At 35.2% G+C, this 16,527-nt stretch overlaps 1 protein-coding gene across 1 annotated transcript in view; it reads left to right on the top strand.

The window, feature by feature from the left end:
* The window catches only part of LOC121417313 (TBC1 domain family member 9B-like), a 46,628-nt gene that overhangs the window by 834 nt on the left and 29,267 nt on the right, over nt 1-16,527 (top strand). Inside the window, exons 2-8 of the mRNA XM_041610968.1 lie at nt 7,795-7,958; nt 10,679-10,756; nt 13,178-13,279; nt 13,952-14,035; nt 14,342-14,475; nt 14,917-15,119; nt 15,867-15,938. Coding sequence (XP_041466902.1) covers nt 7,795-7,958; nt 10,679-10,756; nt 13,178-13,279; nt 13,952-14,035; nt 14,342-14,475; nt 14,917-15,119; nt 15,867-15,938 — 837 coding nt within the window. The remainder of the gene's footprint in view (nt 1-7,794; nt 7,959-10,678; nt 10,757-13,177; nt 13,280-13,951; nt 14,036-14,341; nt 14,476-14,916; nt 15,120-15,866; nt 15,939-16,527) is intronic.

Genomic DNA, 16,527 nt, shown 5'->3' with positions numbered 1-16,527 from the left:
ATACTGTTAAATCGGTACTCACCGGTTCTCTTCTTGAATTTTCTGCCAATTTCCCACGCTGCTGGCTGCAATTCCGCGGTAAATTTCGTCGCCATAGAGAGCTGTTCATGCAACGTTATTTATAAATGGAGCGCCCTTTACGAGAGTTGTTAATGCCGCGGAGAAATCGTTAGGCATTTTGGCCTGTGTTCAAGGCGTAGCTGTTCTATTTTTTTTTATAAAATTATGTGTGAGATCGAAATCTCAGCGAGTAAACACTCTTCCAATATGGAAGAGTGTATACTCGCTGTGATATGATCCCGATAGGGAGGCGCAACACCCCCACCCACATGGGCGCAAACCCCAGGGCCGGGGGACATGTCCCCTCACCCAAAATAGTAGGGGGCACATTATGAAATGTCCCCCTACTATTTTTGGTCATGTCGTTCAAATTCGAAATGTATTTTGGAAGAGACGATCTTACTTTTGGCATGCCCCCTTTTTTTTGCTTGTTTGCTTGTCGAATTTCTTTTGGTCAAGATGACCTTCTTTAGAGGGTGATAAACCTTCTTTTTTTGTTTGTTTTTTGCTTGTCAAATTTTCCAGCCCCTGGTCCCCCTACCTTTGGGGAGAGATTTCCGCCCTTGCAAGTAGACATATACTCTTGATATTGTTTGCGAATCTGCACGGGCGTCGATCGAGGGCTGGGGATGAGGAAAAGCGGTGAGACGAGAAAAAAAAATAGAACTTAGAAGGGGAAAGGCGACAGAAAAAAAGTGAACGAAAGAAAAATTAATGGAAAATAAAAGGGAAGAGTAAATAGGGAGATATGTGATGGGTAAAATAAATTATGGGAAAAGAGGACAGAAAAAAAGTGAACGAAAGAAAAATTAATGGAAAATAAAAGGGAGGAGAAAATAGGAGAAATGTGATGGGTAAACAAAATTATGGGGAAAGATTCTGGACGCACTATTCATGTTTTATCATGAAAAGGATAAGTTATTTATCCGCGAGCAGACACTTTTTGATATTGTGATCTGAAACTGGATAATGATTTAAATAGAGAACAATCTGCGTATCTGAATTAACGTGTGTTTTAGATTTCGACCTAGAATTTGGGTATTCTAAGTAACTTTCTTATCATGAAAATCAATAAAGAGAGCGCAAAGCGCGAGCTAAAAATATATGATATAACAAAGGGTGAATTTAAGCTCTGTAATGCAAACACTTTGTGGGAAAATTGTGAATTGTGATGGATCACAGTTAAAAAAGAGCTGATGTATTTTATTTTTATTACTTTGAGTTTTTACATAGGACCGGAACATGCTATGAGGGCATTATGTCATCATATGAAATTGATGACCATCTTCCTATTTCTCTCGCATGGGAGCGCGAAATGTGTTAATTTTATGGCCTGAAAACTGGACATTTAAAGCACTTTGTAATTATGCATAAGAGGCATTATATATCTATCAATGCGAGCAGAAATCGCGAGTCGAAGTTTTTGATAAACTGTCATCAAATTAGTTTGATTTAGAATTAATATTGGGATATACATAACCGACTAATCCAAATGCTATAGCGTGCGGCGCTAGCTGATACGTTTTAACAATCTGACCTGAATAGGGAACTTTTTGAGAACTTTATGGAATACAGGAAAATAATACGTACCTGAAAATTCAAATTTTGCGAGCGCGCAGCGCAAGCAGAAAATGATAATGTTCAGATGATATCACAGACATTTTACAGAGCACTTTTTAAAAATCAATTTGTAAATGAAACAAAATAATGAAAGTTCAATTTCCCAGCTGAAATATGTTTTGTATAATGACTTCAAAGTTTGATTTTTCAAGCTCCATATTGAGCAAGATATGCAAATACCCTAAAAGACAATAAGGCGCGAAGCGCGAGCGAAAATTTTTTATCCTAACAAATAGATTTAAAAAAAAATTATTTTCAGAGTCTTCCCCTAATGTTATTTCATTTAATCATGTTCCTCCTCTTATGTTTGCCTTTCTTCTTTTTTCCTCTCTTTTCCCTTCCTTTTCTTTTTTCCTTTTTTTTTTCTTTTTTTGCTCCGCCAATAGGGGGGCCCGGGCCCCTCGGCCCCCCTGGATCCGCCTATGTTAGCGGTTGTAGGTATAAATCGCGCTCTAACGCTCTAAAACTGTGTTCTTTATCAAAAAGCTGTCTTTCATATTCATTTTGTTCGCAAAAGAATATAAAGTTAATTTCAATCATTGTATGTAGTTATCCTGTATATGATAAAAATACTTAGAAATTGGGTTAGGTTAGGGTTATCAAATTATCAGGGCAGAAAATATATATTTTTTTCTCATTTTGCGCGTCGAGCTGGCACTATTTGATCTGTGTTATTATGTTTTTGATGACATTCATTGTATTCACAACAATAATTATTAAACATTGCGCACGCGCCGTGCGCCGCATGAATTATGTAGATCAGGTGAATAACTTACCGCTACACACGAGCAGTTGCTCTATATATTCTATGTAATATAATATATAGAGCAACTGACCATTTTTAATGGTCCATAATATACCCACTTTCTTCTTTTTTTGGAACGAGTATGAATTTATCTACTGATATACTGAATGTACAATAAAAGTCATTATCATGTATTTCTTGGCATTTCATTTACTTTTTTTACCATAATTATATCACACAGCTGTTCGCATAGGCCTACGCCGTCACAAATAACAAAACAAAATCTCACTTTTTTTCTTTTTTGGTGGGGGATAGATATTCCATACGCATACGTACAATTTTTCAAATTATTTTTTTCTGCTATTTTCATAATAAACTTTAAATGATTTCGCCTTTGCACTATTATTTTTTTAAAGACAAAATTACATCATCATCATATCATCGTCACCAACTTCATTCTCATCTTTATCACCACTACCACCATCATTATTATCATCATCATCATCATCATCACCGCCACCATCACCACCACTATCATCTTCACCAAGATAAATCCTGCTTTTTTTCCTTCCTATTTTCCTCTTTTTAGAGGGCACACCACCACGCCCCCTTACTGGATATCCGCCTCTAACGTTTGTTGTTGTATATAAGTTGGCGGATGCCTCATGAAATGAAATAATATAAAATAAGGAAAGGGAAACTAATTAGAAAAAGGACTGAGGAGAAGAAAAAAGAAAGCCAAACAAACAAGAAAAAACAATATCAAAATTTTGTTGTAAAGTCTTCTACGTCAGTTTAATAATTATGTTTTCAATGAAATGAGAACATAAAAAAATGAAACAAGTAAGATGGGCTATACATCGTAGCAAAGAAATAGAGGGAAGCTCCGAGACAATAAAAAGGGTGAGAAAAAGAAAAGACTTTGAAATACTCACAACACGAGCATAATAAAAAAAATTGGAATAAGCAAGGACAAGTAGCTGAGGGACACCCCCCCCCCCCTCTCTCTCTAGTTATTTATGTATCAAACTCGCATACACAAGAATTTCTTACTAATCAAAATATTGCGAGCAAAAAGCACGAGCTGACATTTTTTTAAATATTCAAAACTGATAGAGAGACACATTTTAAACAATTCATGAATCATAATAATTATACAACTAGCTTACCAATCGAATCATTCGATTGCGACAAATGATCTGAGAATTAATGCTTTTAGGAATTCATTAAATTAAAGCAAAGTATCTCAACATTAAAATAATTAAGGCGGGCGCAAGGTATCAGCTACTACACCGATATTTTTTTTTTGACATTTGAAGTATTTTCGGTAATCATGAAAAAGATCGGATATTTCATGAAAGCTCAAATCCCGAAGAGCGGAATATTTTTATTAATTGACTTTTTAAAAAAATGTTCTAAGCCCCATTTAATATTTGATTATAAGTCGATGCATTAAAAGCTGAAAAAATAAAGTATTTTGTGTTCCTCTATCATAATTGTCTTTCTCTTTAACCCTGGTTCTTTTTTTCTGGGGGGAAGCATTTTGGTTAAAAAAAGAGAAAAAAGATAATTGCTGGCTTGTGGACGCCCGGTGTGGACGGTGGTAGGGACACCCCCCCCCCGTAGTTACGCCAATATGGGACCAAATGATCCTAAATGTCCGAGGCGAAACTTGTGCAATCAAACGTTATTTCTGAATAAATTAAAGCTTGCGCTGTTCAACTTCAATCTCTTTCAGCTAAATTTGCGATGAACGCTGCGTTATGAAATATATAATTATCAACATCTGGCGAAAAGAATAACCGACCGATCACCTGACGAGAACGCGTATACGTGATCTGCATATCAGGTCCGATCGAGAGTCAGAAGTGAAGGACAGCTGCCAAGAAAATCAGGAAAAAGTCGTCAAAATGTAAGTTCCCCTTCATTTCTTTCAATTTTTTGTTACTTATTGAAGCATTAATGTATCATTAAAGCAAAATTTCAACAAAAGCCTCAAATTTAGCTAGTACTTTTGTTGAAATTACAATAAATTTAGATCCACATAAATCTCTAACCCAATTTTAGCACTGATGTCGCCTATGAGGTCCATACATGTAATGTTTGGACCTCATTGGTACTAGGAGTGCTTCGCATCACCCGACCGGGTCGCCAGGCGATGGTACGCCAGATCTTCCGGGTCGGGCAGCGTGTCATGACCCGCTGGTTATCATGCTGTTTCACGTGGACGTATGTACACGCACCAGTCGAGTGAAATCTAAAATGTTCGCATCAGTAGTGAACAAGGGCAGACGACGACGTTCATTCGAACGATCAGAGGACTGCGACACCGTTCACGTTCACTGCTCCTAAAAGTCTCTAAAATAGGCCTAATCTTTTGCGTGGCGTGTATGTGCGATGTGCGCGCGTGTGTGTGTGTGGGGGGAGGGGGGGGGGTGTTTGCGCACCTGAACTTGAACCAAACTTTAAACTTGTATTTCTTCAATATTCCACATTAAGTTCAATGTGATATTGTTCCTTATATTATGAAGAGCTCTAAGGGTAAGTAAAAATCTCAAAGTCAAAGAAATGAGCAGAATTGTAATTGTATTAAAAAAACAAACAAAACAAATAGATGATTTCAGAATCAATTGATGGGTCGACCTAGAGTCTAGACTAGTCTTTGAGGACTCCATGATGAAAAAGTATATGTCAATTTTTTTTAAAAAGACATCATGGAGTCCTCAAGACTAGGGTCGACCATAATTTGCGCACATTTTAAAAATTATCATGAAGTTGATTTCCAATCAAACCTGACTGCAGGAACAACTGTATTTTTCCAGTAGATGCGGTATAAAGGTATAAAGATCAATCAAACATTTCTCACAGTTCACACGAAATTAATCAAAATCATAAATACCAAACAGAATTAAGGTGTGATCCCAAGGCCTAATACTCACTTGACATAATTGTGAAGTAGGTCACGGATTTCATTGGTATCGTGATCTCAAAATTCCATGACCATCGACTAGTGCACGCTCAGCTGAAAATGTGCCATAAAAAGTGTGTCCTTAGTTTGCGCACTATCGTTTTGGAGACCTCTGCTTGCAAACTGACAATGTCTTGAAGCTTGTAGCTGTAGATAAGTTCAGATTTTCTCAGAGTGGACCCAAAAGGTTACAAAATTTACCAATGTTTGCCAATATTTTTGAAAATTGAGTCCCTACCTTCAACGAAATTGCCATATTGCGTAATTTTGGGTGGCTTTTTCTGTTCAAGATATTCAACCGTGCACATAATTAGGTAACGTACGACTTAAGGTCAGACCACCATATGGTGTTGAAATTTGATTTGGATGTTGATTTTCAAGGAGTTGGCAAACATCACTTTATCATAACAAAAGTAATATGTTTGCAGAAACCTGGTATACATGTAGCTACTCATCGGGACTTTTCCAGTTAGTTATAAATATGAATAAAATAAAACGGGACACTGCTTACCTCGGCCTAGCTCATCTCTTCCAGGTCTCTGATGGTGGCGCTAATAAAATTCACAACCTTAAAGTCAAGTCCACCTCAGAAAAATTTTGATTTGAATCAATAGAGAAAAATCAGACAAGCACAATGCTGAAAATTTCATCAAAATCGGATGTAAAATAAGAAAGTTATGACATTTCAAAGTTTCGCTTATTTTTAACAAAATAGTTATATGAACGAGCCAGTTACATCCAAATGAGAGAGTCGATGATGTCACTCACTCACTATTTCTTTTGTTTTTTATTGTTTGAATTATACAATATTTCAATTTTTACGAATTTGATGTTAAGGACCTCCTTGCCTGAAGCACATAATGTTAAAATAATGGAATTCCACGTGTTCAGGGAGGAATGAAACTTCATTTCACATGACAATGACGAGAAAATCAAAATATTTCATATTTCATATAATAAAATACAAAAGAAATAGTGAGTGAGCGATGTCATCAGTTCCCTCATTTGCATACGGACCGAGATGTGCATATAACTGTTTTGTGAAATGAAGCGAAACTTTAAAATGTCATAACTCTCTTATTTTACATCCGATTTTGATGAAATTTTCAGTGTTATGCTTGTTGAATTTTTCTCTTTTTATTCAAATCAAGTTTTTGTTGGGGTGGACTTGTCCTTTAATTCAGCTCGTCGGTAGTTCTATAAATCTAAATTAATTCTATGCGTAATTCTTTTGATTATTCCATAAAATAAGGGCACCAATAAATGCAAAACCTTAAAAAACCTACACATAGATTATTATTGTTGACGATAGCACTACTTCGGAAATAATTTGTAAGCGACGGCAAATAAAAAAGGGGAAAATTCTACATGCCTTGAACAAAACCAGCAGTACAAGCCTATGTTTGGGTGTTTCATAAAGCTGTTTTTAAGCTAAGAGCAGTTTTAGGAACAACTGGTGAAACTTTCTTAATCGCTAAATAATCACCAATAGAAATTTAATGGTGAAGATCATTTAAAGGATAACTAGTTGTTCTCAAAGTCACTCTTAAAGGTAAATGCTAGTTTTGGTAACGATATCAAAATGAGTTCGTACAGAATCCAATGAAATGACCACCAAAGTGTCTGTTTGTATAAATAAAACGTATGTGCCAAAGGATTCTGGAAGAAATTGTGTAATTGCTGAGAAATCAGCAAATAAGCACAGGATTCGGGTAGAGCGTCGGGCCCGACATTCAAAGCAATAATTATACGCTGTCCCACGTGCGCTTATCTGTGTTGGGGATCTTCGGTGTGAACATTTTTCAGCGTAGATTTCAAGATTTCACAAAGTTCAGTTTATGTAACTGTACCAGATCTAGATCCTCGATGATATACTGACAATTAAGCCTTGTTTTACAGACTTTCTCATGAAATTAGTGTTTACTGCAACTACTGGAATTTCTCTTTAACTAACAAAGAGCTTTATGATGGAAACACCCCCAGGTACATGTAGGTGTTTCATTAAGGTGTTTGTAAGTTGCGACTGACTTTACAAACAGCTGATGACCCTTTCTTAGGAACTAAACACTGATTGAAATCTGGTGTCATCATTTACCGCCAGAAAGGATCACCTGTCGGTTGCAAAGTCACTTGTAAATTACGAACAGAATTATGGAACACCCGACCAGAACTCTAGAAACCAAGTGGGTGTTTCATAAAGCAGAACGATTGACTTTACGCATGACTGGTGACCCTTTCTTGTGCTAAAAAAGACATCCCCATTTGGTTGACTTTGCACCTAAGAACCCATTCCAGTCGTTTGTAACTTTATAAAGAGTTTTATGAAACACCCACCAGGGATGCTGTACATGTCTTGCCCTTTACATAACCAAGAAAGACCATATTTTCATTTTTATGACAGGATCACAGAGCGAGCGAACCCATATTTTGCCCTTCAGAGGCGGAAGGGGCATGGAGGGGGCGGGTTGACATCTCTTGTTATCGGAACTCTGGACTCGGTCCTTGACAACAAGTCTGCACCCTACCGTATCCTTCATCAGACTCCTCAATCAGAGCTTTACCATAGTAAGTACATGTAGATTGATGTACACCTGTATACATGTATCATAATGCTACTGATGATGATAACAATAAAGGTAATGATTTTGGTGATACTGGTGATGCTTATGGTGATAATAATAATAATGTTTGAAATTTATATAGCGCAGAATAGTCAAAAGACTCTCTATGCGCTTTGAAAAATATATTTAATTACTCATGCATTAAATCTGATCTGAAAATACTTACATGTACATGTAATACTTAATAATACAAATTAGAACAAATTAAGTCAATACCTATAGATGGTTATATCACTAATGAAATAATATTTATCAATATAATATATTAAGCATTATAAAAAGAATATTTTGAAAATAAGTGAGTTTTGAGCATCGATTTAAAGATGGGAAAGGATGGTGCAGTTCTTATATTCAATGGTAGAGAATTCCAGAGTACAGGGGCAGATAAAGAAAGGGCTCTGTGACTTTATGTATTTGTATTTGTGGAGGGAACAGTGAGAAGATTTTTTGAGGATGATGGTGATGATGATGGTTGCAAATGGTGATGGTAACGATGATGCTGGTCATGATGCTGTTGGTAGTGTCGGTGATGATGTTGAAGAAAACAATGAGATGATTTCAATGGTGATGGTGGTGGTGGTGGTGATGATGATGATGATGGTGATGGTGATGATGATGATGATGATGATGGTGATGATGATGATGATGGTGATGATGATGATGGTGATGATGATGATGATGGTGATGATGATGATGCTGGTCATGATGCTGTTGGTAGTGTCGGTGATGATGTTGAAGAAAACAATGAGACTTATGATTACGATGATGATGGTGGTGGTGGTGATTATGATGGTGATGATGGTGATTATGATGATTATGATGATGATGATGAGGATGATGATACCGACGATGATGCTGATGATGAGGATGATGATACCGACGATGATGCTGGTTATGATGGGGATGATGATAATGGTGCCAGTGATGATGATGATGATGGTGATGGTGATGATGGTGATGATGATTATTATGATGATGTTGATAGTGACAGTGATGATGGTGATGATGATGATGACGATATTTACAGTCATGATGATGATGATGAAGATGATGGTGACACTAATGATGACTATGATTGTGTTGGTGATAATGATAGTAGTGATGATGATTGTGAAGATGATGATTACAATGACAGTGATGATAATGATGCTAGAGATGATGATATTGAGGATGACAGTGATGATGATTATGATGAGGATGAATTTGATGTTGGTGATGTTTAGTGTTTGATGAGTTCAATTTGAAAGAGGCGCCTTGTTTTAAAGGGGAATCCAACCCAAATAAAGACTTGTTTTTATAAGAAAAAGAAAAATCAGACATGTTAATAGGTGAAAGTTTGAACAATATTGGACAAACAACCGGAAAGATGTGAATTTTTAAAAGTTGTAAATATTGATAATCACTATACCCATAGAGACTTCAAATTGGCCGCATATGGGATGTCATAGTGATGTAAGGCAAGGACTACTCTTCCATGTACTCCAATACATATTATGGCTAAAATGTCAATTTTCCCTCAACTTTTATTTCAAATTATATTTTTCTTTTCATGAGGACATAAAATAATATACTACCAGGATTATATTTAGATTACTGCCCCAGGGGAATAGGTACTTAGGAGAAAACCACAAATCCCTGATAATAAAGTACATAGCCTATGGGAAAGTTGTCCTTGCCCCTTGTCATAATTTAGTTACCCAGTTGCCAATTTGAAATCTACATACTATTAGTGATCTCAATTTTAAAGCAGCTATAACTTTCTTATCGCTTGTCCGATTTCTTTCAAACGTTCGCCATTCTGTTTAATTTATTTTTCTTCTTCCCAACACAACATTCTATGGCCGAGGCTGGATTCCCCTTTAATGTTGGTGCTGTTGGTAATGGTGTGATCAAGTGATTGAATGGGTGGTTGTGGTAATGTTGATAGTGATGGTGAAGATAAGGATTAGTGTGGCATAAATATTTATATCATATTGACTAGCCTTGAGGGAAACATGAAATATATTGCCAGCAAAAGAATCATATTGGCCCATGTCCATAGTTAGACAAGGGCAATTTGGGTCTTTTAAGGGCTATATTTGATGTTCCCCAAAAGAGCCAGTCAATATTTTTATTATCATCCAAATCAGATATCTGGAGCAAAAGTCGATTATGGTGATATTTTTTTTAAGAATAGAGTTCTATTGTGTCATGTTAATATTAGGGTGTTGGCTCTGCACTTTACCATTATGACGTGTTTGCAAGCGCCCAGGTCCAGCGTTGATTTTATCATGACGTAGATTGTTGGTGTGTGGACTATTATGAAGCGTATCTCTTCATACAAATCCTCAAAGGCTCGTATGTGAGACCAGGGAAAATACAAAGGTCTATTTTGCGTCGTCTCTGCATGCAAAGTCAATACGCGCTCAGAGACCGAGTGAAATACAAACAATTTACCTATCCCTTGGCAATATTCAGAAAATGTAGGGCAATACGGTTTTGTAAATGACCAGCACAGTTGTCTAATACGGGTGATAATATTGAATAAATATGATTACAGAGGAATGGTGTACATGTAGGTGTATCAATGAAGTGGATAATCATGCTAAATTGAAATATTACCTGAGTTGCTATGCTAATTACATTGATTGTGGAATTGATTGAGAATTTGTTTTCTTCCTACAGCCATTGCAACAGCTCTTCACAAGAAAGATATCATTAAGCACTGGGAATGGATTGAACAGAATCTCATGGTTACTCTTGGTAAGATTAATACCTAAAGGAGAATGAAACATGTAGAACAAGATACATGTAGCTTGTGTGAAAACAGAAAAATCAAAGAAATAGATGTACAAAAGTTTGATAAATATCGGACAAATGATGATAGAATTATGAGCATTTGAATATTGTGATCACTAATGCTATGGAGATCCTCACATTGGCAATGTGACAAAGATGTGTGATGTCACTTGTGAACAACTCTCCCCATTACTTTAGTATATATTTCACTTAAACTGCCTCTTTTATCACATCTATCAGTAGATTATGCGTTCTTTCTATAGGAGGGCATGTAATACAGATTTTTAAAGTATACATCATGGATAAAGAGTTTGTATCACCATAAGAAAAAGCAAAAAAGACATTTTGGTAGTATATTATACAGTAGTCCATCAAAGGGAAAGTTTTTCACAAGTGACATCACACATTGTCGCATTGCTTGTCGCATTGCCGATCGGAGGATCTCCATGGCTTTAGTGATTGCAATATTCAAATGCTCAGAACTTTCTCGTTATTTGTCCGATTTTTCTCAAACTTTCTTTGTTCTTAGAACTTTGATTTTTATGTTTTGACACAATCCTACTTGTTCCAAAGGTTTCATTCCCCTTTAAGGAAAAAGTAAAGAAGGATTGAAAAAGGGGAATGATCCAGTTCTGTGAAACTAGTTTACAGTTATAAAACATTAAAAATCCAAGAAACAGATCAATGGAATTTTCTGTTTGATGAATATTGATTAAATAAAAAAGTTATGATCATTTCAGTGGATGATCATAATTCTTTTTGAACTCAATTTTAGATTGTAACCATAAATGGCATTCATGTGGTACGCAGGTATGGAATTAAAACGATTTATAGTATTAACATGAGCATATCTACTTGTTCATAATTTACCACTTACATAAAGTCTAGCAATCCTAAAGGGCAAATACACTCCAACAAAACAAAATTGGATGAAAAAAAGTCAAGAAACACAACTCTGAAAAATTGTCGACAATTGATGTGAAATATTCTGAAATTTTTACTAATTTTCACAAAACAGATTTATGAGCATTTGATGACCTCCACTCGGTATTTCTTTAGATTTTTTTAATTGTAGAAAGTGAAATATTTACATTTTCTCCTAAATTATATAATGAGAAACAAAATTTGTTTCCTCTCTGAACTTTATATAGAATTGCCAATTTGCCATCATTGTAATTAATTATGATCAGGTGAAGAGTCACCTTATTAGCAAATCTGCAAATTTTCAAACAATGAAATATAAAAGGAAATACATTTTATACATGTACATACTCTAGACTTTCGCTGTGTTTTGCATACATACATGCATCCAAGTAAGTTTTGTGAAAAATTATAGCTTTCTTATTTTACAGAAGATTTTGAGGAAATTTTGAGCATTAAATTCTTGTATGATATTTTTTTCTCATTTTATCAAAACCAAATTTTTATTGGGTTGAACTTGCCCTTTAACATGTGTCCTGTTTGTACAAACTGCAGTGAGTTTTTCAGTTTATATCGTATTATGAGTGGTGATTAAAAGAGAAAAGGAAATGACCTGTAGAAGACAGGAAGGTCATGGATGCATTTAATGAACAAATAGTCAGTGATCTTTTATTTGATAACTGTTGCAAGCTACTGAAATCCTTGCATCTGATTGGTTGAGAGCAAAATTAGTGAAAATCATTAACTATTTGGTTCATGACCCCCCCGGGCCCTGTCTTACAAATAATTACGATTGATTTAATCAATCGTAACTCAATGGAAATCCATCAGTGTCATAATTTTTTTCCACAGGAAATATGCACAATGTCCTTTGTAAACAAAGAGAAGCACTGTGAATTTTCCAGAAACCATGAATTCATGAATATACATGTACATCATAGTTAGAAAATACATTGAACAAACATGCATAATACATGTTGACTTTCTGGCCATCCATAGTTGTGGTTGTAACCGAAAAGAAAAGGGCGCTATATCAAATGACCTTAGGATTGGATGCTTGAGTCCTTAAGTTAATATGATGTGAAGAATATAATCTAAAAACATGTTTCATTGGATAAATTGATCCATTTTACATTCCAATTTATTCATAATTCATTTTTAATTCATAATTATTTTCTAAATTGTTTATACTTAACTATTCTATTTGTGTTTTTAATCGTACCATAATGTAGTTATCAAGGGAGTCGGCTTTGACAGGTCAATGGTCTTTCTGACTTCTACATCCGCTACATTTTATTTTCATTTCTTTTATTTTTCTACCATTTATTATCGCTTATACTGTGATTTAAATTCTTTTACTCCTTTGTTGTTGTATACAAGTATATACAAGTATATACGTTTGTATGTTTTTAAAGGATATCAAATAAATGAAATATTCACTCTCTTTATAATTATGTTCAACAGATAACTTTGAAGCTGATGATGATGTGACTGAGTTTGTAAAATGCAAGATCGAGAGTTTAGTGGCCAATGTTGAAACGTCCTCACCAACAGAAACAAAAGAAGGTACACATAGTAAAAGAACAATTCTTAGCAATTATTATTCGTATGTAAGGTTTCAAATATGATTTTCAAATGATTTAAATGTCAACAAATACGTTTCCAAAAGTGCTTGACCTTTTCTATTTGTTCTTTTTTATGTATAAAAAGGAAAACCTATAATTAAGGCTTATTTTCTGTGCATTGTTATTGTTCAAGCCTGGCGTATATATCATGATCCATTTGCATTACGATTTAAAAAAAAATGATAATGCAATAGAATTCGACATGAACATTCCAACCAGTAAAATCTAAATGAGCAAAGTTCTAAATAATGTTGTAAATCATTAAAGATAAAAGGAGAAATTCCTGGCAATTGCAAGCCTCCTTGTAGGGATAGAAATTTAATTCGATTCCAAATAGTATTTCCATCATAGCATTCATTTTGAAGTGGATTCAGCTATAATTCTGACAATTAGGCTTGAGCAATTGACATTTTTCATTAGTATTCCTACATTTCCTAACATTTTTTTTCATTTCATTTTTTATCTTCCATATATGTAATTTCTATTTTTGTTTAAGAAATTGGGCTATCGTGAGACATAAATCATGTGGGATGCTTATTTTCATTGCTGATTTCTTTTCATATGATTTTCTTCCTAACAATGAACATCTGATTTGTTGAATACATGTACATAGATGAAGAGAGTAAACGTTTCAAGGCTGCATCTGATAAATGGAGACGACTTTTCACCATACAGGAAGACGAAAAGCTTGTCAACTGTAAGTCAATTTTCTGAGAAATTTATGAATACCTTAGAGTAATCAACATGTACATGGAATTTATTATTTTGATTTGTCAGATATTGATTTTCTTGCTCTTGCCTATGTACATGAAATGTGATTTCGAATGTTGAAACATGAATACAATAAAGACCCTTTATAAAGGGTTATTAAAAAACATGAAATATGTTTTTATTTGGCCAACAAATAATTTGTCCCGATGCCCGTTACCATTGGTAATCACATATGACATCAGAGCCACTCATGCAATAATTTGTAATATTCAACCGATATTTATTCTTTTAGATTACTCCTGTAGTTATTGGAAAGGGCGTGTCCCCCGTCAGGGATGGTTGTACCTCAGCGTGGATCATTTCTGCTTTTATTCTTTCCTCATGGGGACCGAGTCCAGGCTCCAAATCAGATGGACAGAAGTTACAGTAAGTAGAATATGATTCTGTTATATAGTCTAACCTGTGTATAAAGGCTACCCAAGGGGGTTAAGATACTGGTCCTCATGAGCAAGTGGTCTTTTTGCACAGGCTCCTGTATTACATGTATGACTCATGGGGGAATTAAACTAAATGAAGTAATAAAAGAGGTTTGACTGTATTCTCTACTTGTACAGCACATAGCAATCCAATATTTCTATGCATGTCAATCAATCATCATCATGATCATCGTCATTGTCATCATCATCATCTTCATCATTATCATTGTCATTATCATCATCATCATCATCATCACCATTATCATCATCTTCATCACCATCACCGTCATCATCATCATCATCATCATCATCATTACCATCATCACCACCACTTCCAGACCGATATCGTCTTCACTGTTATAAAATAATCTTGCTTTTCCTTCTTCCCTAGCATCTGGAAAGGAGCAACTCTGTTCTATTTCCCGAGAGTATACGAGTGACGACCCGAGAGGGGCGTTATTACTTCTCCATGTTCGTCCATCCTGAGGAAACATTCCAACTGATGGAGCAGCTTGCCAACCTAGCCATGCGCCAGCTCCTCTCAGAAGAAGGCTTCTCAGAAGATCGTAATCTGCCGGACAGATCAAAAGTCAAGTGAGGCAACAACTTTGTATATATTTTTATAAGGCAAGATTATTTAGTAGTAGTAATAATATGCAACTTTTTATAGCTTTTTATTATCTAAGAGCTGCATACCATTACCCTGGCTATAGCATGGCTACTCTGATTAGAGTCCCGTTTTATAAAACTAGTCATACTAACAAAGGCATGGTTTCTGTAACAAATTTACCACTGGCCGATCAGATAGAAGAATTTGAGTAGCTTTTAACTGTTATAGCAAGTTTGTTATGATAACAATTTTTATGAAATCGGCCCCAGGTTCAAGCATTCAAGGAATTCATTTGTACCGCATACCCTTATACTCAAATTGATTTTTGTCCATTGCATGAATGAAAAATACATTCATTATTTGGTTTATATGACACCTATTTTTTTTTTTAATATGAAATTCATAAATTTGATCGATGCAAAACATGCTCATGCAGTGCGAGTTTGGTATGTTGATTGTTACGTCATTTAAACATGTGCTCTGCTGGTGCATGAGGTGCAGTCTCGGTGCGCAAGTGCAATGGACAAAATTGTATGGATCCAAAATTGCATGATGAATGGATCTAAAATTGCACGGGTGATGACGAGATTGACGACATTGCAAAATGGGCTGAATGACCGATATCGTACAACCAATCAAATCACAAGGATCTATCTAGGTGTCATATAATGGAATATATGACATTCAGTCTAGATAAATGTTAAGTGTATGTTTTTATGCTTTTTCTTCAGGAAAAAAGCTCCCAAGAAGGTCTCGTCTCTCAAACGTGATTTGGACGCTCGAGCAAGGAGTGAAGCCTACAGGTAAGGATACTTTCCAATTTCCCTTTTTCATGATTTTCATTTTTATGTCTGTTCATTTATAACTTGATGTGATCAGATTCAATGACAAGATGTTTAGAATAGGTTATTGCCCTGTAAAAACACTAAAACATTGTTTTCGGGCAAGGTTACAAAAGTGAACACAACATATACAGTATAAGCTGTTATTTGCGTGGGGGTTTTAATTTTCGTGAATTGCCGATCGGCTGCGAATTTAAACAACACGCGAAAATATTGACACATTTAGTAGTCAGTGTGAATGTCCCCAACAGCAAAGCTTTGTTATGCAAAGATCATGTGTGGTTAATACTTGAGATATGCACCTATGTATGTATAAAAAAATTAGGTTGAGAAAGTACAGTTAGTAATCATAAAAGTTAGCTAGAATTTCATTTTTTATTTCTCAAAACAAAATCAGAGCCTAAATTTTTTTCTAATATATTTCTTTGAATATGTATTCACTCTCTGTAATATTGCAATGTATTTTCCATGAAATAATTTGATTTTATTGTCATCTGATTGACTCTATGCACAGGTAACATTAATATTCATAAGTCACATGACCAGAGGT

The sequence above is a fragment of the Lytechinus variegatus genome, chromosome 6, assembly GCF_018143015.1.
Source record: "Lytechinus variegatus isolate NC3 chromosome 6, Lvar_3.0, whole genome shotgun sequence".
NCBI lineage: Eukaryota > Metazoa > Echinodermata > Echinoidea > Temnopleuroida > Toxopneustidae > Lytechinus > Lytechinus variegatus.
Note: the sequence above shows the minus strand (reverse complement) of the source record. Positions and strands in the feature narration are given on the sequence as shown.